The sequence below is a fragment of the Chiloscyllium plagiosum genome, chromosome 12, assembly GCF_004010195.1.
Source record: "Chiloscyllium plagiosum isolate BGI_BamShark_2017 chromosome 12, ASM401019v2, whole genome shotgun sequence".
Classification (NCBI taxonomy): Eukaryota; Metazoa; Chordata; class Chondrichthyes; order Orectolobiformes; family Hemiscylliidae; genus Chiloscyllium; species Chiloscyllium plagiosum.
The window spans coordinates 38,002,932-38,025,973 of NC_057721.1; the positions used below are offsets into that span (position 1 = coordinate 38,002,932).

Here is a 23,042-nt window from a genome sequence, read left to right on the forward strand (position 1 = left end):
CCCCTCTAGTCTCCCCCATCCCCTCCAGTCTCCCCCATCCCCTCCAGTCTCCCCCACACAGCCTCCTCCCCGAGCTATCCCCGGCCGCTCGCTCAGCTCTGGCCTGGAATCCCAGCTGGTCCCTCCAACCTGCCCCGATACTTCACTGTAACTCTTCACCCAGTGTGACAGACAGCCTCCCACCAACACTCACTCACCCGGCACCTCCTCTCCCTCGGGCTCGGGCTCCGCCGCCATTTCTCTCGCCACCGGCTCCGGAGCTCGCGAGGAGGTCGCGGGGCGGGGCACCAACCCGGAAGTAAACAAACCGGCCTGCCATTGACAACCGAACAAAGACCCGCCTCGGCAGCGGCACTCCGCGGTCGCGCGGCTGAACTGCAGCAGCCCGGGCCGCCAGCGCCGCTCAGAGGTCACACCCGGGATCGCAGCTGCCAATTTTGCCACCTCTCCAAAACCCTGCGAGTGTCTGTTTTGTTTTGTGGTTTCTGTTGAGAGGGTAGCAACTGGAAAGGCTGAACTCAGAGAATCAGTAATTAAGTGCTGAGATAAGGGAAACGTACAGCAGGTTGCTGGAACAAACGCAGAGTGCAGCCCCCATGGACAAAGCAAGTGTTGACTTTTCACAGTACGACTTTTTCAGAACTGGAAGTAGATGCAGCTCTGATAGCGAGTTTTAGCAAATACTTTATTCAATACTTTAGCAATACCTTTATAAGACTTTGCTTAGGCCACACTTACAGTATTGCATTCAATTCTAATTGCCACATTAGAGGAAGGATATGGAGGTGTTGGAGAGGGCGCGGAAGAGGTTTACCAGGATGCTGCCTGCATTAAAGGGTAGGAGCTAGAAGGAGACCGCGAGCAAAACTCTCATTCTTTTCTCTGGAGCAGCGAAAGCTGAGGGGAGACTTGATAGAAGTCTACAAAATTATGAGATGCATAAAAGGGATTGACAGTCAGAATCTTTCCGGCTTTTGCCGGAAACGTCGATTTTCCAGCTTCTCGGATGCTGCCTGACCTGCTTTTCCAGCCCCATTCTAATCTAGACTCTGATCTCCAACATCTGCACTGCTCACTTTCGCCTAGTCAGAATCTTTTTCCCAGAGTTGAAATGTCTAATATGGATGGGCATGTATTTAAGGTGAGGGGTGAATTTTTTTACACAGAGAGTGTTAAGAATCAGGAACTCACCGGGGGTGGTGGTGGTGGAGGGAAATACGATAGAGGTGTTCAAAGGTCTTTCAGATAAGCACATGATTGTGCAAGGAATTGAGGAATATGGACCAAGGGGATGCAGATAGATTAATTTAATTTGGTGTCATGTTTGGCACAACATCGTGGGCTAAAGAGCCCATTCCTGTGCTTTACAGTTCTGTGTTCAATGCTAGGAGGGAGATAGAAAGCATTGAGGATGTACAAGCTGAAAGTTTAAAAGGGGAATCCCGCCATCAGAGAGGACAGAAGTTCTTCAAGGTGGTCCAAACTAGAAGAGAAGTTCTGAAGAAACTCGAAGCATTCACTCTGTTTCACTGTCCACAGGTGATGAGCTGAAAGTTTAAAAGGGGAATCCCGCCATCAGAGAGGACAGAAGTTCTTCAAGGTGGTCCAAACTAGAAGAGAAGTAGCAATGATTTAAACTTGAATAAAAGCAAAATACTGCAGATGCTGAGTTCTGAAGAAACTCGAAGCATTCACTCTGTTTCACTGTCCACAGGTGATGCCAGACCTACTGAATTTCTCAAACAGGCTCTGTGTTTAGGTGGTTGGAAGTAGCTTAAGTCTGACAAGATTCATATAAATTCAATTTTGTTTGCTCCATATATTGTTACAAATGACTAACATTATAATTCCTGCAATTTAAATGTGCAACTTTTAGCTAGGAAGTTAAAATGATAAATGAAAGCTAAGTGGGAAAAAACTTGGCTTGAGAAGATATACCAGTCGCAGGATAGTCTGTGTTTACACAGATGTCCAAGACGAAAATGTGTAGACAATTGTCTATTTTTCCCAAGTTTCTTAGTAGAGATGAGCGATCTATAGTTAATTCAATAAATACTTTGGATAATTTATGCAATTCCCTCATCAAATAAGCAAAACAAATCCCTTTGCAACAAGCAGGTTTCTTGGGGGAATCAGCAAGTCTAGACAGAGGGTCATTAACTCCACAATGGATGTAAATCATTCATGTGAGTCCCAGAACCGATATATTTTGTGTTGAAGGTAAATGTGAATTGATATAACTACTTATCATAAATCCCATAAAGATTTGTGGATTTACACTTAGCCTTAGTTGGCATTCTGAGTGGGGAGTTTTCTGTGGGATTTTTTTCAAGAAGGTGCTTGTTGTTGGAACAAAAAGTAACCAAACTGTTGAGTTCAGAAGGAAGAAGGAACACATTTACGAAGCGGTGTGGAGCAGTAGAATGATACATTAGAAACCACCGATGTCTCAGATTGTTGTACAGGAATTGTGAATGAAGTTCAGGGCATACTCGAATTGGAAAATGACAGACATTGAAAGGCTATAGAGTCATAGAGATGTACAGCACAGAAAAAAATCCTTCGGTGCAACCCATCCATGCCGACCAGATATCCCAACCCAATCTAGTCCCACCTGCCAGCACCTGGCCCATATTCCTCCACATCCTTCCCATTCGTATACCCATCCTGATACCTTTTAAATATTGCAATTGTACTAGCCTCCACCACTTCCTCTCACAGCTCACCTCTCACCTCTTCCTCTCACGCGTACCACCCTCTGTGTGAAAAAGTTGTCCCATAGATCTCTGATATCTTTCCCCTCTCACCCTAAACCTATGCCCTCTAGGTCTGCACTCCCCCACGCCAGGGAAAATACCTTGTCTATTTATCTTATCCATGACCCTCATGATTTTAAAACCTCCATAAGGTCACCCCTCAGCCTCTGACGCTCCATGGAAAACAGCCCCAACCTATTCAGCCTCTCCCTATAGCTCAAACCTTCCAAACCCGGCAACATCCTTGTAAGTCTTTTCTGAGCCCTTTCAAGTTTCACAACATCTTTCCAATAGGAAGGAGACCAGAATTGCACGCAATATTCCAACAATGGCCTAACCAATGTCCTGTACAGCTGCACCATGACCTCCCAACTCCTGTACTCAACAATCTGACCAATAAAGGAAAGCGTACCAACCACCTTCTTCACTGTCATATCTACATGTGACTCCACTTTCAAGGAGCTATGAACCTGCACTCAAAGGTCTCTTTGTTCAGCAACACTCCCTAGGACCTTACCATTAAGTGTATAAGTCCTGCTAAGATTTGCTTTCCCAAATGCAACACCTCACATTTATCTAAATTAAACTCCATCTGCCACTTCTCAGCCCATTGGACCATCTGATCAAGATCCTATCGTGAAAAATGTTTAGAATTTGTCCCTAAGAAAGTGTATAAACTTCAAGAATGTGATAAGTAACCAAAGACTTTCTGGAGGAAATCCACATGGATTGTGACTGTGTTTTATTATGTTTTTCCATGTAGATATAATTCCCTAAGACAGTGTTTGCTAAATAGTCTTTGTTTTGCTTGATTCTTGAATAATAAAATTCTTTTTTTTTAAATATAACAGTGAAATCTCATGGTTTCATGACTTCAGTAAATCATTGGGCATTTGAATTTGTCTTTAACTGTTAATGGTTCCGACAAACTTCATAACAATATAAATGGTTTGGATATAAACTCAGAGTGAATGGTGTGTACATAAAATAAAAATATACAGTTAAGTTAGTTCTTTAGAAGACAAAAATATTCACAGTACAGTATATTCACCACTGAGGAGCAATCAGAGAAGAAAGAGTGAAAAGGACAAAGATGAAATAAAGTATTCAGTTGGACTACAATTGCAGCTGGTGAAACGTTTTTTGAACAGCTAAATCCATTTCACAAAATCTCACCTTTAACCCCTTTCACTAATTACCATTTCTTTTCATTGAATTAACAATCCACCTTACGTGTGAACTTTCAAGATATTCCAACTCGACAACAATACCCAGGATACATAGATGACCCCCTTTCAAGTATTGGATCCAGCTTTAGTCCATCCTTCTCAGGAAGTGACATAGGGAATCTCCAGATAAGGGCAACGTGAATGACCCTATTCTACAAATTTAACAGTAAAGATATTTGATACTTCATCGGATATACTGAGAATAAAAGAGAATCGGATCCAATCAGTTAGCTATTTGAACATATGGGAATTATAGTCAGCATTAATGGAATCCAGTAAAGCTGAGGTGAGGGGGTATGCAATGGGGTATTTCCTGTTGAAAGTGACGTACAAATGTGCTTACTCTGATCATCTGAAATTTAGCAGATCTGCAGCCTGCTGCACCCATAATAACCTTTAACTACACACCTTTACTGCAGGCCAGATTTCAAACATCTCTGAAACTTGAAGACAGCCATCATTTTTAAAGGAGTGGTGCAGTATTTAAAGAAAAGACTGAAGGATCCTATCCTAGCTGACCTACATAAAAAAGGAAACTCTTTTCAATGTTTCTGCCTTGCAAGTCTCACAAATTCCCTCCATGCCTTTCCACTCTGTGAAAAGATTTTCATATACTAACTGATCCTATACACTCTTCATTTGCTCACATTGATCTTCCAACCAACCATTTCTGGTGAAGGGCTTATGCCTGAAACATTGACTCTCCTGCTCCTCGGATGCTTTCTGCCCCTGCTGTGCTTTTCCAGCGTCAGACTTTTCAACTCCAACCAGATATGCATGGTATTCCATTGTGTTATCTGTTGGGAGCTTAGAAGACCCAAATAGGGAACTCTTATGCCAACATTCTCCCTTGATCCTTTAGGAAGCTGACATAGTGTTATACAATGCAAATGTGCAACAAGCTTTTCAATACACTTATAAGCTCAAAAGTAATCTGAGCATGGATAAGCACATCTTCACTGATTAATGGAGTGCAACTATACTCTCCACATCTCCGCTCCACTACTTTTAGAAATAGCTCCTCAATTTCTGGCTGCACTTAAGTCACACACTCCAGATTTTTAGCTACCTGATGTGGCTGGTGGAGTGGGAAACCTGGTGGACCTAATCATGTGTGCACAATCTTGAGACTGATACAAGTGGTTGAAGTGAATAGTGGAGTTGTGTATAACAGAAAGCTTTACAAGTTCACCACCACCTTCGCGAGGGCAATTAGAGATAAATAACAAATGCTGGCCTATTCATCAACTTTCAAATCCCATGTAAGAATAACAAAAAATATGGGGGAGGGGGATAGATGGTTAGAATAACAGATTTAGATGAAAAAGGTGAGAGGAAGTTTGTGTGAAGCATAAACTCCAGTATGACTTATTTGGGCTGACTGGCCTGCTACTCTACCATATATCCTATACATATTAAACAGGTAGAAGTAACGTGCTGTTCAGAGGACCATCAATTTCACAGATAGGCCCTTGCCCTTGAGAGTGGATATGTGGTGCACACTGATATCCCAGAGGAACTGGACTGCAAATCACAATAACACTTTCCCCAGTTTTAATTTACTGACACAAGTTGGACATTTTAGTGATGGTCCTTTTAAAATGGTGTGCAATTGTTTATTGCATTCTGATTGATTCAATGGGATGACCAATATCACCAAACAAAGCAGTTTAGAAATACAGACTATTAACAGGAAGGCAGCAAGATTTTGTAGTACTGCCTTGGAGAATCTAGTGCAGGTAGGGGACAGAAGGACCTTCTTTCCCTCTCGAAATACAGCATTAACATGCATTTGAATTGAGGTTTGAGATTGGGCTCCTGTGAATTTCCGCCTTAGTAACATATGTGAAAAACCAACTTGAATGCAAGCAAATGTGCAGGGCAGTTCATTTGTTATATTCGAACAATTATTTATCTATCGCCCCAGTAATAAAGTTACCCAATTAATAGAAAGAACTACTAATTAAGATTTCAGCATTTTTAATTGGATTTAAACAACAAAATCTGATACTGGAGACATATATATTTTTAGGATTGATAACACCTATCCGTAGGATTTCAATGTGCAGAATTTTGTTTTACATGCAGATCATAGTGCACTGCTGTTTACTGAGTAAAGGACAGAACACGTGATAAAGGAGCATGTCTTTCAGTGAATACAGAATTGATACATGATGAGCTGGACTTTGCAGGGAGATCGATAAGAAAATTGTCCTTGTTCACAATCAATGCATGTAGCAACATGTAGCTGAAATTCAAAAACTGGTGTCAATGATTTGCTGTTTCTCTGCATATTGTGTTGTTTAGTCCCTACAAATGACAATCTAGAAATCACTGAACTTACAACAACTTCCCCATTAAACTGTAATTTCGCTGTTAATGATTCTGGAAAAGACATGCATTTTTAATGGACTATCACCAAGTTTTAATGCCATTCCAAGTCAAATAACCCCTATAGTCTGAAAAATTAATTTCCTATTTGTAAATTGTTTTCCATGATTTTCAGTAATTTCTAACATAATAAGAAATATCTAAAGTTTTTTGGTGATATTTTAGCTTCTTCCATGTATATCTTAATTTTTATTTAACTCTGTAAAATATATAGTAAGTGAAGGGTAATCAGTGAATTAGGGATATGGTTAGCTTAATCAGCCAGGATTTCTCACTTGAATCAATACTGTTTTGCTAATGTGATGTATTTCTTAAATTAATGTTGAATCAAAGAAAAACTCTGTAAATCCTATCATATCTAACACAACAGTAGAGGTGGATAATCAAATAACAGTTTGCAGGATGATGCTGCGTTAATATCTCAATCAGCATTATAAGGCAAGGCTGAATAGGCTGGGGCTGTTGTCCCTGGTGCTTCGGAGGCTGAGGGGTAATCTTTTAAAATCATGAGAGGCATGAATAGAGTAAATGGACAAGGCCTTTTTCCTGGGCTGGACACGTCCAGAGGGCATAGGTTTAAGGTGAGAAGGGAAAGATTTAAAAGGGACCTAAGGGGCAACTTTTTCAAGCAGAGGGTGGTCAGTGTATGGAATGACCTGCCAGAGGAACTGCTGGAGGCTGGTCAAATTACAGCATTTCAAAAGCACCTGTGTATACGAATAGGAAGGGTTTAGAGTGACATGGGCCATGTACTGGCAAATGGGACCAAATTAAATTAGGATAACTTGTTGGCATGGGCAAATTGGACTGAAGGGTCTATTTCTATGCTGTACGTCTCTATGACTCTATAAGTCCAGTAAGGGGGAAGGACAAAGTTTGTTTCAGCCATAAGTATGTAGTGGATAACCCTTCTAAACTCAGACTGTACCACATTCAGGTTTTGATGAAGTTGTTATTCTGATAAAACATGCATGATAATTTGAAAGAATTCTAAAGAACTCAGAACCCAAACCAAAATATACTCTCACTGTTAGTCTCACTCTCACAAAAGTAAAACATTGTAGAAGCTGGAAGCACTGCCTGCAATTGTGGACAGTGCAGTCAAGAAAATATTGCAGATTTATTTTGTGGTAAGTGAAAGGTTGAGAATTTTTCCAGCATTTACTATTTTGGTCAGATTATATTATGCAAATAGTTCATGAATGTGGAAATACCTTTTAATCAGCTCTGACCCTGTGTGGGGCATGTTCCAAGTGGACAGAGGTCTGTAGGCTCTTCGGAGAAGTTGCTTGCAGACCAAGTAGATTTAACCTCGCCTCTTGCAGCTTCTCGCCCAGTGCCACTTGGGGCGCCACTGACGTCAGGCTGGCGTTTTCATTGCATCAGCTTGTAGATTCGTGAAAGATTAAAGCTCAGCTCAGATATAGGTGCAGAAGGAATTCTCACTGACAGCACTTGCAGTTGTAACATTGCTTGGCTGCTGCTTAGTGCATGACTCAAACCCACTATGATGAGCTTCACTTTAAGGAACCTTCTGGGGCGTTCGATCTCTCTGAGCAACAAGTGTTCTGTGCGCTCATTCCGGTGAGTTTATTTTAATCCAAGTCTGAAAGGAGAAGGAGCGCAGGAGCATGTAGTAGGAATGGCGGATTGGGGGATCATGTCAGAACTCGCACCCTGTTCTCTTATTACACCCAATTTGAAACGTGTCTGTGCGCTGCTCTACTTAATAAGCAAAATTTTATCCAGCCTGTTCTGTGTTTGTGAGTTCTTTTCATATCGCGGTGATTGTAATCAAATCTGCTTCATGGGCATTGATAGGGACAGGAGTTTGTACAGGCTGCAGAGTCTCGGTCAGTAACAACTTCGGCATGGGAATGTGGATGCCGCAGCACAACAAGCCAGCAGTATCCAGTTACAAATCTCTATCCTCGTTTCATTAAAGTAGCCGCAACTTTTAAATTAAACTGTAAAATATCGTTACACTTTCTGCAAAAGTTTATTAAAGGACAACAGTCTGGTTTAAAAACCTTGAGAGAAATTTCATTTGACCCAAAACAGAAACAATATTACGGTACATCTTATATGCAACAGAAATTCCGACTGATCATGATTTTTCGTGGTCAGGACAGTTTTGGGGATGAAAGTGGTCGCCAGTAAAGTGCAGGGCAATAATGTAACAAAGTGTTTTATAAATAGTATCCAAATCATCCTGCTGAGACATTCCTCTGGAACAGGTGGGACTTGTACCGTAGCCTTCTGGCTCTGAGGTAGAGACACTTTCTTGTTCACCTTGAGCCATTTCATACTGTTGCCTAAGACTCTTTTCAGGCCCTCCTACCCCCATGGGGACCGTATGGTTGCAGTTTGATTGGAGTATATCCTGTCAACCAGCGAGAAACTGGTTTTAATAAAGAAATATATAATAAAAAGTGCCAAAACAAATCAAGGAATTTGAAGAGCAAGTTCTGTTGATATTAGACAAAGTTTCTGCATTCTTTAATAATGGTTTATAAATAGTACATTGGAAGTCCTCACCCTCGCCAAAGTTTTTGTTCCCCAAATTGCAATATCTTAATGAACATGGTTAGTTCATTAAGGAGGCTCTTGAAAGCTGAGGATGGAACTTTCCACTCCCTTGTATGGCATGGGCAAAGACAAGAAGTCTATGACTGCAAATGTAGGAAAGCCTGGTTAAAAATAGGGGGAACAAGTCAGAATCTCAAAATTGAGGGAAAAAGAAATCCAATATTCCCCTGCAAGTTGAAACAGAGTTCTGAACCTTGCTGATGAACAGCAATGTCATTATTTCCATGCATTTGCATGTCATTGTTGGCCCCACTCACCTACTTCTAAGTAGCATCCAATTGCTGTTCTGCTTCTCTGGGAAACCAGGCAGCACGAATCGCTGAGATAAGAAACAAAGCAGTTTCTTGGAAGATGCCACTCATTGCTTGCTTCTCCAGGCCTTTGCCCAATTTGGTCTTCACCACAGCCTCCCCGTACACTCCATGGACACAGTCCTTCCTCACGTATCACCAACCTCACCCCATCATCAAGACTGCTTTCGAGGAATCACTCAATCACTTCAATGTTTCAGCCCTCTACCTTGGAAATCAGCGACACCTATCTCTTGTGTGCTGCTGCAAGGTCACTTTACACATAGAAAGAATATGCATCTGTACAGGATATCTTATGGCTCTTAGCTTCGTTTCTGAGCACTCACATTACATGCTTACTTGGAGACTGCCAGCTTCTGTGGCTTGCATTGCTTTTGAGCACATGGGAGAGGCAGCACCTTGTCATGGTTTGAAGGACTGAACAGATAAGGGGGTATACGTATTGCTGTTTGGCACCATGCTACATCAGTGTTGCACCTTTAATATGTGCCAGCAGTTTATGTGGCAAACAGACTGCATGTTTCAGCCAAATGGTCATGTGTGAAAGTCAGAGGGGAGCAGTCCTTAGTGGGTTCACCAGGACTGCAGTTAGTCGGGTATCACCACTACAGTAGGCCAATGGACTCATCCAATTTTAGTCCAGAGTCCTGGCCACATTCAGCCAGGTGCTTGATCCTACCAGAGTTCAGGATTTGTGTCTTTGCAGTGCAGGATTCAGGCCACGGTTCAGTCCTGCTGGACAAGTGCAACTAATCCAGGGATTACATGTACATCATGTGCATTGGACAAATCAGTCCTGCAGTGCGACAAAGGGAGGGATATGTTAACTGTAGTTGGAAATGATTGTGCAGAGGAAAGGTACTCCTACTGGGTGAGCTCAGAGGGCAGGAAGGGTTGTAGTTTGGGAGGATGAGGTGGGTAAGAGCTATTCAGTGGAAGTGATACAAAAATGAGAGTTGCAGTCCATGACCCTTAATGAGATGAGTGTAGAGTGACAGAGTTACAGTGAGTGGTGGCTCTGAGAGAAGATAATGCAGAGCAGAATATCGTTAACTTTCCTCCTGCACTGCTGTGCATTGAGATTCACCTGGGACATGGCACCGACCTGGCCCAGGCTGGCAGTGTCTAGTAGCACAGTCTCCTTTTTTTTAGATTAGATTACTTACAGTGTGGAAACAGGCCCTTTGGCCCAACAAGTCCACACCGACCCTCCGAAAAGCAACCCACCCAGACTCATTCCCCTACCACTACGGGCAATTTAGCATGGCCAATTCACCTGACCTGCACATTTTTGGAATGTTGGAGGAAACCGGAGCACCCAGAGGAAAACCACGCAGACACGGGGGGAATGTGCAAACTCCACACAGACTCCACACAGACAGATGCCTGAGGCAGGAATTGAACCCAGGTCTCTGGCGCTGTGAGGCAGCAGTGCTAACCACTGTGCCACCCAACAAGTCATAGAACACGTCTCTTTTCAATCATCTGATCTACTAGCCCCTCGGGGTCCCTCAGTAAATTGAGGAGCTTACTTGCAATTCTAGTCCATTTCCTTAAGGATAATTGTGCAGGACCAGAGTATGAAGGGCACCTCCCAGCTCGCAATGGTTGAAGTGCTGTGGAACTAGGATTTAAATATGGTGCCAACGACATGTACATTGCCCCCACTGCTGGGACTTTGCGATGTTCCCTCGAAGCTGCAAATGTGTGCAGCCGCTCCAATATTTTATGCATAGCAATTGGCATCGGCACACTGAACACAGCACTGACTTTCATTTCGGGAAGTTGCTGCTGCCTCCGGGCAACGGAGGCTCACACAGCCAGGAAGAAAATTAAAGGAAACACTGGGGTGGGAACCACAGCCTCCTTACTGCACAATTCCATGAGACATGCATCAAAGAGGCAGTTAACTAATGAGGAGTGGAAGATAGTGTGAGAAAAGCTGCTATAGGACAAGGCAAACTGGATGACCTGAATTTCAATTGGGAAAAACTTTGTCAAATCAAAAGGGAAAATTCAGTCCAAAATTTTCAAAATAAAGAAACTTATATGTCAGCATGCTGTAGAAGTTTGTAAAAATTTAGAAACATTCTATTGTTTATCAATGAAACAATTAAATGGTTCAGTCTGGTTTCTTGAAGTCATTCACAGGTATTTACAATCTATTTACTCATAGGTGGAGAGACGATTTTAATAAAGATGTTTATTCTTTGTAATCACCCATCTTAAGCTATATTAATAAAACTTCAGAAGGTGCCCCTATTAAATCAGTCAGTGAAAATTTCCTAATGATAAAGCAATTCTATGCTATTACGCTGTCAATTTTGCTGGAAAATTTTATATTTGATTATACATGAGGGTTCAGGTGCAAACTTAAATTACAACTTTATCATGGGAAAACAATGCATTTCAAATATCATTTGCACCCAGATTACACAAAACAGAAACTCTATATTCCCCTTTCTAAAATTATTTTTCATTGTGCCCAGTTTCTAATGGATATGAGTTGACAGCACAACGTTTGCTGAAATCATACTGAAGCCTAGTGCTTGGAAAATTATGTGGGGGTTGTATGTGTTTGGGAGACAGGTTGAAGGTGCTCCCAGTGATGCTTGGGCACCAGGGCTGAATTGTGTCGGGGTACAAACTTTATATGATCCTGTGAGTTCTCAGTACTGTCACAAATGGAAAGAATTAAATTTTCACTTAACCTTGACATCAAAAATGTTAGCAAATAACTTTCCACTTTCCACTACTGGCAGCAGAATTCCAAATTTGCATTGTTCAATAACTGGTTTTATGAGATAACATTCACAACCTAATTTACCATTAGACAACAAAAAGCAAATGCTAAATGTGGAAATGACTCTCAAACCCCTGATAGGACCATGGGTTGGATTCTTGGTTTAAGATGTTGTCACTCAAGGGAAATATAGATCGCGTAAGCATCCTTCAAACCGCTCTTCATCAGGATGTCTGTCTGAAGGCTGGTCCTCAGTGATAACTCACTAAACCGTGGCAATAGGTAAGGCTTGGAGGCAGAGCACCAGTTGATCTCAGCCAGAAAAAAGATTGAAGCCCATGTACTGTTGACACTAATCAGTTCTACATCCACGACAGCTCCTTCTGGAGTACAGGAAGGCATGGTTAGTGGAGTGGGAGGGAGAATGGTAAACAATAATCAATTTATTTTGATTTCCTGCAATATGTAAATTGTGCCTTAGCAGCCTTTTTTTTAAGGCATATAAAAATAATGGGCTAAATTTTATGGAGGATATGGGTGGGGAGGGGTGATTCTTCACTGCTGACTGGAGAGCAGGTGAGAGACCCTGTGTTGCCTCATCGGGGAGTGCCGTGCTGGTCTAATGTACCATTTAAGCATTTGTGGCCACCACTGGGCCTTTCTAGAGGTCTAGGACTGTGAAGGTGCAAAATCTCTCCTTATGAGAGCTGCTGAGCAATTGAAGGCTGAACGCTCTTTTCAAACTGGAAGGACAGCCACCAAAGTCTCAAGGTCACAAAGGGGCCTAAGTAACATCAAGACAGATTTTGTAAAGTAGGGCGAACGGTGTAGGGGATCTGGTAGAAAGAGCATGGGGATAACTTTGTACGGGGACATCCTGTTTCTGAAGTCATGTCCTTTTGATCAGGTAGTGAATGTCTTTGAACATGACAGCCCATGGCCCCCCTCTTTGAGAGACCACAAGCAAGCCAGACAGTCATAGAAATGTACAGCACAGAAACAGACCCTTCGGTCCAACTCATCCATGCCGACCTGATATCCCAACCAAATCTAATCCAGTCCTACCAGTTAGACAGGCCACTTACAAGGATCTTCAGACCCATCCACCACTGACTTGACACCAGCAGTGGTGGAATGAGGCCCATGAGTAAGCATTATTTGGCCACTCGAGTTTCAGCTGACAGCCAGGCTGAGAAGTCCAAACACTGGCCTTCCTGCCTTTGGCTTATTTCTGGTGAAGGTGGAATAGCAGAGGAATTCAGATACTATTGTTCCTAATTTAATGGTCTTCCTTATTACAAACATACCACAAGAGAGGAATAAAACTTAACCTTATGTATGAGGAAAAGTAGCTGGTGTCATGTGACTGAGGGGTGTACAAAAGTACATTTGTAGCTTAGACATTACCTGATTGTCATTATCAGAAAATATTTTTTCAACACCATGTAATTAGTTAGGATGGACCTTTTTAGGTACTTTAGGAACCAATCACACTGTATTTGAATACTGGTCAAAACTTTTTCAAATCACTTTTAATTAAAAGAGCTCAAGCATTCAAAGAAATATTTAATACGCCCATAATGAAGTGACATTTTAAGACTTAGTAAATCTTTAATCTAATCTTAAAACTGAGCTTGAAATTATCAATCAGTTTGGTTAACCATACTGCAGACGTTTATGTGCCTCTGATTTTTACTACACCAATTCTCAATAAGTATTTATTCTGGTTCTATTTTGTGACAGCAGTAATGACAGTAGTAACAATGTGAATAGGGGACAAATTTGAGATGAAAATGCCAGAAGTATATTGTTCCGTTGAATTCAAATGACAGTGTGCAAAATTATGAGGGGCCTAGATGCAGTAGTTTGAAACTTCAATTATCAGAGAGGTCAATAACGGGAGGCATAGATTTAAAGTATTTGGTAGAAAGATCAGAGAGAAGTTGAGGAGAAATTCTTTGTGCTTAGAGGGTAATGTGAATCTGGAGCTCACTGCCTGAAGCTTTCTTCATGCTTGACAAATACTTAAATATGCACTTGAGGTTTTTCAATCTATGTGGATAAAGACCAAGATTTGGAAAATGGAATTAGACTTTGTGTTCTCCATGCCAGTTGAAAATGAGTCAAATAGCCCCCTCATGTGTCATCAGTCTTTTTTGTGCCAACCTGACCATTTTACCAATTCAAGCCACTTGCTGTTTCTTGTGTATTTTTATGTGAGACTTTGAAACAGTGCTCTTCCCACTAAAATTTGAAGCAAAAACAGCATTTGTCTTAATATATTGAATTTAACATAAAATTATATTTTAATATTGGGGGTTCTGGTTGCAGATGTGGACAAGTTATGCTGAGTGCTACTAATCTAAAAGGACGTCACCTGTTAACACTCAAGGATTTTAATGGTGAAGAAATAAAGCAACTGTTGTGGACATCAGCTGATCTGAAAATGAGAATTAAAGACAAAGGCGAGGTAATGGGAGTATCATAACGTCAGTGATACTAGAAATTTAATTTCTTTGTATTGATTCGCAGATGTCTTCTATTCATTTTGAGAGATTGCCCTCCTCTTCTCAGAAGGCTGTGGTACAACATTTAACATCGGAGGTCTTCTTCCACACTTAATCTGGACTGAGTTGGGTTCTGTTCTGTGGAAAGAAAGCAGAGTTAACATTTTGGGTCCAGTGACCCTTCAGAACTGATTATAGCTGGGATAAGATTGGTATATGCTAAAGAAGGAGTAGGGGAAGGAGTAAACAATAGGTGGCAATGGAACCCAGAGCCTGAGAGAATGTATAAGGACTGCTAGTGGCTGACAATGGATAGTTTGTGGTAGCAGTCCATATGCTGAGAAGGTATGGGGGTTGGGTAAGGACATGGGAGAAGGTGCTAAGCTTGCCCTATCTCTCGGGCTTCCATCTCTACCTATCGTTGACTACCGTGCTTTAGGAAAATGAAATCATGTTCCGCTGCCCCCTCCAGTAAAACTCAGATGTCAAAACTCCAAAACATTAGTTAAATCTGAATTGAATTAACTTTAATTTAACTGTACTTGGATTTTTTTTGCGAACTTTGGCCACTGCTATTGCTTGTGCCAGGTGAATGCAGTGGTAGACCTAGTTGCAGATAACTCCTGAACCATTGTAAAATTCACGTGAGATTCATCTCTTACTTTCACCCTCACCCAATCCTAGGTGTTTTGAGGGGTTCTTCAGTCCAGTAATTATTAGTGCAGTGTATTTGCAACATTTGTTTGATGTTACTGTTGTAAAACTCCCTCCTAATCTTAGCTCCTGTTCTATTTTGTGGATTACAACAGGCACTCCCTTTACTTCAAGGGAAATCTATTGCCATGATTTTTGAAAAAAGAAGCACTAGAACAAGAATTTCTACAGAAACAGGTAAGAGCGCATTCTCCAACCGATGAAGGAATTTTGTGTATATATTTTACATGCAAAATGGTGATTTTTTTTCTCAGTTAAAGAGAAATGGGCATTAGATTTTGTTAGAAAAGGCTAGAGTATAAAAAGTAAAGAAGGTTTACTGAGTTATATAGAGGCTATAACTGGAGTACTGTGTGCAGTTTTGGTCTCCTTACCAGGAAAAGGATCTCCTTGCTGGAGGGTGTACAACAAATGTTTACTAGACTGGCTCCAGGATGAAGAGATTTTCATGTGAAAAGACACTGAGTCAATTAGGATTAGATTTGTCTGACCTTTTTAGAAAAAATGATGATCTAATTGAAAAACATCATTTTTTTAATGGTCTTGACAGGGTAGATGCTGAGAAAATAGTACTTTTGGCTGGAGAATTCAGACCACATGCCTGCAATCTCCGAAAAAGGAGTGAGATGCTAAGTTTCATCCCTCAGAAGTTTGTGAATCTTTTTGGAATTGCATGCCCCAGACAGTGACGGGCATTTTGTCACTGTGTACGTTCAAGAGAGAGTTTGATCAATTTTTGGGTATTAATGGGATTTGAGAATTTTGTGAGAAGATGGAGTCAAGGCAGAAGATTGACCATGATCTTGCTTGCAGGACCAAATGGTGCACTCCAGCTGCTATTTCTTACTTTCTTATTTCCTTATAAACGTCACAGTGAGGGTGCAGGGCACCACCAATAGATATAAAGAGTAAGTCACTAAGTGCAATAATTCAAGTAACATTAAAGGTTTTAACATAAATGAAATGGAAATTTGAACCTGAGTAACAAAATTCTAAACAAGCTTGAAGATAGGAGTTACTTACTTTCAATTATTAATAGAGATGAAGTCATATTTGTGAACTATTTGATGTGTTACAACACAATCAATGGACACTGTTGATGTCAGTAAATTTGAAACAAGCAACCAATGGTGCCCTTTTTAAGAAGCATGTCAAACTCATGGAACATATTGCCACAGTCGGCTGTGGTGGCCAAGTCACCATGTGTATTTAACACAGAGATAGGTTCTTGATTAGTAAAGGAATCATGGGTTATGGGAGAAGGCAGGAGAATGATGTTGAGAAACATATGATTTGGAGATGCCGGTGTTGGACTGGGGTGTACAAAGTTAAAAATCACATAACACCAGGTTATAGTCCAACAGGTTTAATTGGAAGCACACTAGCTTTCGGAGTGTCTCTCCTTCATCAGGTGATCACTATCACCACTATCACCTGATGAAGGAGCAACGCTCCGAAAGCTAGTGTGCCTCCAATTAAGAGAAAGTGAGGACTGCTGGAGATCAGAGCTGAAAAATGTGTTGCTGGAAAAGCGCAGCAAGTCAGGCAGCATCCAAGGAGCAGGAGAATCGACGTTTCGGGCATAAGCCTGAAGAAGGACTTATGCCTGAAACGTCGATTCTCCTGCTCCTTGGATGCTGCCTGACCTGCTGCGCTTTTCCAACAACACATTTTTCAGCTGCTTCCAGTTAAGCCTGTTGGACTATAACCTGGTGTTGTGTGATTTTTAACAAGAAACATATCAGCCATGATTGAATGGTGGAGCAGACAAAGTGGGTCAAATGGCCTAATCCTGCTCCTATATCGTATGGTCTATGGTCAAACAGACACAGGCATTGCAGACCTATTATCAGAAGTTCTGAGAAAAGGTATTCTTTAATATTAAAGCACAACAGACTCAATGAAACCTAGCAATAAGTCAGTAATGTATTTAACAATGGGAATGTAATCATTTGAGAAGTTATATCAACATTGGGTCAGTAGCTGAGTTTTGCAAATGGTAGGATTGCTACTGTGTTTAGATAATATCTAACTAGCCAGGATAATTGAAGCTGGAGAGGCATCTTAGAGATGACAAAAGAGTTGGAAAAACAGTGTAAATGGGAAAATTACTGACCAGTAATGATAATTACAAATGTGTATAGTTTGCATCACTGCAATCTCCTTATTAATGATACACACCTACCTCCTTGCAAAGCCCCCTGCATTAGTTGTATTGTCATTTTGCTTTGTTATTTGTTTAGTTCCACAGGAGGTTCTTCTGACAACTTGTAATTTGTTTTCTACATCAATTTAAGAAATCTGAGAAAAGTAGAATCTGCGCACATTTGTTACACTAATCCTGAGCTGCTTTTTTCTAAAATTTCAGGCTTCTGAAGCCCTAACATAGATAGTCCCAAAATTAAAGAGCTTTAATCATCACATCAAGGCAGTTCCCAGAATGTAATTATCTTGTTACTGATTCCGAACATCAAAACGTTGCAACATTATTTGTCTATTTCACAAAGGTGACTGACTCTCTGGACAAACAATTAAATCATTTACTTTCTTATCATTTAGTGAGTCAACAAAAGAATGACAAACACATGTAGGAAAGTAAATGTAAAAATACCACTCAAAAATTGCACTCAAACTGTGTGTGCACTTAAAATTATTGTATTTTGGATTAACTGAAGTAAAACATTCTTAAAGTATTTCAACTATCATGCAAAAGTCTTGCATCTTGTCACCAACTTGATGTGCTATAACTGAAAGTTCACAGTCTATTCAATAGGTATCCATGGAAAGTTACAGAAAAAGTCAAACTTCCAAGTGAAAAGAAAGAAATTTTATTCATAGTGAGTGTTTCATAGCTTCTGAATGCCTTTACATTTGTTAAATTGATATTGGAGAATAGTTAATAGGTAAGAAATGAATAATCATCGGAGATTTTAACCTTGCAGTAAACTGAATCAGGCAAAAATGTGCTAAAAGGCAGAAATGCTGTGAGCACCTGCATAGGCACTAAGTGAGTAAGCATTAAGATCCAAAACTATGGTAAAACCACTCAATGTCAATGGGTGGTGGTTAAATTATCTCTCATTAGAGATGGTCATTGCCTGACATTTGTGAAGAGTGAATGTTACTTGCCACTCAGCCCAAGCCTGAATATTGTCCAGGTTTTATTGCATTTGAACGTGGACTGCTTCAGTATCACAAATGGTGTTAAACATTGTGCAATAATCAGCAAAATTCCTATTTCTGACCTTATGATGGAGGGAAGCACATTGATGAAGCAGCTGAAGATGGTTGGGCGCTGGATCTAGGATACTACCCTGAGGAACTCCTACAAAAATGTCCTGGAGCTGAGATGACAGACCTCCATCAACCTCACCATCTTCCTGTGTCCCAGGTATGACTCCAACCAGGGCAGAGTTTGCATCCTGATACCTATTGATTCCAGTTTGATGATGACTCCTTATTCCCATACTTGGTTGAATACAGTCTTCGTATCAAGAGCTGTCACTCTCGCCTCACTTCTAGAATTCAACTCTTTTGTCCATGTTTGAACCAATGAGGTCAGGAGTTGAGTGGCCCTGGTGGAACCCAAACTGGGCATCACTGAGCAGGTTATTGCTGAGCAGGTGCTACTTGACTGCACAGTTCATGACACCTTCATCACTTTACTGATGATCAATAATGGACTGATAGGGCAGTAATTGGCTGGGTTGGAGTTGTCCTGCTTTTTATGTGTAGGACATACTTGGGCAATTTTCTACACTGTTTGGTAGATTCCAGTATTGTAACTTTACTGAATGAGCTTGTCTAGGGGAGCTGCAAGTTCTGGAGCGTAAGTCTTTAGTACTATTGCTGGAATGTTGCCAGGACCCATAGCATTTGCAGTATCCAATGCCTTCAACTGCTTCTTGATATTATATGGGGCAAATCGAATTGGTTGAAGACCGGTATCTATAATGTTGGGGACCATTGGAGGATGCCATGATGGATCATCCACTCAGCACATCTAGCTGATGATTGGTCCAGACTTATCTTTTGCACTGATGTGTTAGCCTCTTCCATCCATTGAGGATAGAGGTATTTGTAGGGTCTGCTCCACCAGTAAGTTGTTTAATTGCCCAGCACCATTCATGACTGAATGTGGCAGGACTGCACAGCTTAGACTGATCTGTTTAGTTGGGATGGCTTTGATTTGTCTGTCACTTGCTGTTTATGCTGTTTGGCGTGCAAGTAGTCCTAGGAGTCGAGAGTGTGTTCCTGGAAAAACACAGCAGGTCAGGGAGCATCCGAGGAGCAGGAGAATTGACATTTCGGGCCAGAGCCCTTCATCAGGAATGAGGCTGGGAGCCTCGGGATTGGAGAAATAAATGGGAGGGACTGGGGAGAAGATAGCTAAGAGTGGGGGTAATGGTGGATGGAGGTGGGGGTAATGGTGATAGGTTGGAGAGGAGGGTGGAGCAGATAGGAAGATTGACAGGTAGGACTGGTCATGAGGATGGTGCTGAGCTTGAAGTTTGGAACTGGATTAAGGTGGGGGGGGGAGGGGAAATGAGGAAACTGGTGAAGTCCACATTGATGCCCTCGGGTTGAAAGGTCCCGAGGCAGAAAATAAGGCATTCTTCTTCCAGGTGTTGGGTGGTGAGGGAATAGCAATGGAGGAGGCCTAGGACCTGCATGTCCTCGGCAGAGTGGGAGGTGGGGTTGATTGGTGCGGGTGTCCTGGAGATGTGCTCTAAAGCACTCTGCAACAAGGCGTCCAGTCTCCCCAAGGTAGAGGAAACGCATCGGGAGCAACGGATACAATAAATGAAATTTGTGGAAGTGCAGGTGAAACTTTGATGGATGTAGAAGGCTCCTCTGGGGCCTTGCTGGAGGTGAGGGGATAGGCGTGGTTGCAGGTTTTGCAATTCCTGCGGTGACAGGGGAAGGTGCCAGGAGGGGAGGGTGGGTTGTTAGGAGCAGTGGACCTGACCAGGTAGTCACAGAGGGAACGGTCTTTGTGGAAAGTGGATAGAGGTGAGGAGGGAAATATATCTCTGGTGGTGGGGTCCATTTGTAAGTGGCAGAAATGTCGGTGGATGATGTGATTTACGTGGAGGTTGGGGGGGGGGGTGGAAGGTGAGAACCAGGGGGGTTCCGTCCTTGTTGCGGTTGGAGGGGTAGGGTTTGAGGGCGGAGGTGCAGGACATGGATAAGATATGTTGGAGGGCATCTTCAACCACATGGGAGGGGACATTTTGATCTTTAAAGAAGGAGGCCACCTGGTGTGTTCTGTGGTGGAACTGGTCCTCCTGGGAGCAGATGTGGTGGAGGCAGAGGAATTGGGAATATGGAATAGCATTTTTGCAAGAGGTAGGGTGGGAGGAGGTGTAATCCAGGTAGTTGTGGGAGTTGGTGGGTTTGTAGAAAATGTCAGTGTTGAGTCACTCCTCATGGATGGAGATGGAGAGGTCTAGGAAGGGGAGGGATTTGTCAGAGATGGTTTGGTGACTTCACCAGGTTGACACCTCATTTTCAGGTATGACTGGTGCTGCTCCTCGCATGCCCTCCTGCACTCTCTATTGAACCATGGTTGATCCCCTGGCTCAATGGTAATGGTTGAGTGAGGGATATGCCAGGCCTTGAGGTTGCAAATTGTGCTGCAGTACAATTCTGCCTTTGATGGCCTAGAGTGCCTCATGAATGCCCAATCTTGAGTTTCTAGATCTATTTGAACTCTGTCCCATGTAGCACAGAGATAGTGCCACAGAACATGACAGAGATGTGAAGGCAGGACTTCTCAATGATGGTGCAGTGGTCTCTCTTACTGATACTGTCATGGACAGATGCATCTGCAACTGGCAGATTGCTGAGGATGAAGTCAAGTATATTTCTCCCTCATGTTGGTTCCCTCTCCCCCTGTTGCGGACCCAGTCTTATGCCTTTGCCACCCTCATTGCTTCCTCCAAATGTTGTCCAATATGGAGGAGTACTAATTCATCAGCTGAGGGAGGATGGTGTGTGGTAGGTTCGATGAAGTAACTAAGTGTTACTAAGGAAGGATGTACTGGCCCTGGAGTGGGTCTGGAGGATATTCACGAGAATGATAGCAGGAATGAAAGGCTTAACATATCCAAGATAGAAATTAGGAAAAAGATTATGACTTTATGGGCTGCTCCTTTCATGAGATATTTTCAGTGTTGGAGCTGATTTCCTGAAATTCTAGGAATGAGTAATTACGGTTTTATAAGCTGTTGCATTGTTTGGGAAGTTTTGGGAACCAAACAGATCAAAACAACAGCAATTTAAAAAGGAGAATGACAGACAAAGGGCAGTGACCACATGGGAAGTGATTCAAATGGACAAAGAAATCTACCCTGCTGTCTGATTCAGCAGTAACCTGCACAGCTGCTGTCTTTGCTGTTTGGTTTCAAGTATCTCTGGACATCAGAAAAATAAACAAACTTCAAAATTCACAGCTGACCTTGGAGAAACCTGGACGCTCAAACCAGCAGAGCAGCTAAATGGCTTTTTAAAATATAACCTTGCTGTTTTTCTTTTGTAAATCGAGAATAGTGAGTAGAGTGTGTTCTTTTCTGATTATATGTTTTTATTGAGATCTGTCTCTTGATTAAACTTTAAAAGTATAAAAACATAGGTATTCAACTAGCTTGGAGCAGTGCTTTTAGACTGTGCTCTTTTCTGGGTCAGTAAATTGTTAAGGTGCAAAGATGGCCTTTAGTAGAGTGATGTGCTCTTCCTGTCGGATGTCAGAGATTAGGGAGAGTTTCCATGTTACTATGATGTCTGCAGAACGTGTGTTTGGTTGCGAATCCCACTGGATCGCATGGATCGGTTGGAGTGAAGTTAGAGGCAATGAGGAACTTAGTGGAGCTAGGTGTCAAAGAATCATAGAGATGTACAGCATGGAAACAGACCCTTCGATCTAACCCGTCCATGCTGACCAGATATCCCAACCCAATCTCGTCTCCTGGCCCATTTCCCTCCAAACCCTTTCTATTCATACATCCATCCAAATGCCTTTTAAATCGGAAAGATGTTGTGAAACTTGGAAGGGTACAGAAAAGATTTACAAGGATGTTGCCAGGGTTGGAGGATCTGAGCTAAAGGGAGAGGCTGAACAGACTCGGGCTGTTTTCCCTGAAGCGTCAGAGACTGAGGGGTGACCTTATAGAGGTTTACAAAATTATGAGAGGCATGGATAGGATAAATAGGCAAAGTCTTTTCCCGGGGGTCGGGGAGTCCAGAACTAGAGGGCATAGGTTTAGGGTGAGAGGGGAAAGATATAAAAGAGACCTAAGGGGCAACTTTTTCACGCAGAGGGTGGTACGTGTATAGAATGAGCGGCCAGAGGATGTGGTGGAGGCTGGTACAATTGCAACATTTGGATGGGTATATGAATAGGAAGGGTTTGGAGGGATATGGGCCGGGTGCTGGCAGGTGGGACTAGATTGGGTTGGGATATCTGGTCGGCATATACAGGTTGGACTGAAGGGTCTGTTTCCTTGCTGTCCATCTCTATGACTCTAAATGTTGCAATTGAACCAGCCTCCACCACTTCCTCTGGCAGCTCATTCTATACACGTACCACCCTCTGCGTGAAAAAGTTGCCCCTTAGGTCTCTTTTATCTCTTTCCCCTCTCACCCTAAACCTATGCCCTCTAGTTCTGGACTCCCCCCACCCAGGAAAAAGACTTTGACTATTTATCCTATCCATGCCCCTCATAAATTTTGTAAACCTCTATAAGGTCACCCCTCAGCCTCCGACACTCCAGGGAAAACAGCCCCAGCCTGTTCAGCCTCTC

General features: G+C 42.1%; 2 protein-coding genes across 4 annotated transcripts in view; one reads left to right on the forward strand and one right to left on the reverse strand.

Moving 5' to 3' along the window:
• Positions 1–279, reverse strand: part of rpgra (retinitis pigmentosa GTPase regulator a) — a 94,703-nt gene extending 94,424 nt beyond the window's left edge. For both annotated transcript variants that reach the window (XM_043700829.1, XM_043700830.1), the window contains exon 1: positions 198–279. In XM_043700829.1, the coding sequence (XP_043556764.1) occupies positions 198–237 (40 nt within the window). In that variant the 5' untranslated portion in view covers positions 238–279. The remainder of the gene's footprint in view (positions 1–197) is intronic.
• Positions 280–7,741: 7,462 nt separating this feature from the next.
• The window catches only part of otc (ornithine transcarbamylase), a 74,658-nt gene continuing 59,357 nt past the window's right edge, over positions 7,742–23,042 (forward strand). The window contains exons 1-3 of one of the 2 annotated variants that reach the window (XM_043700832.1): positions 7,742–7,960; positions 14,351–14,489; positions 15,336–15,417. In XM_043700832.1, the coding sequence (XP_043556767.1) occupies positions 7,884–7,960; positions 14,351–14,489; positions 15,336–15,417 (298 nt within the window). In that variant the 5' untranslated portion in view covers positions 7,742–7,883. The remainder of the gene's footprint in view (positions 7,961–14,350; positions 14,490–15,335; positions 15,418–23,042) is intronic. The other variant, XM_043700831.1, reaches the window with a different exon arrangement.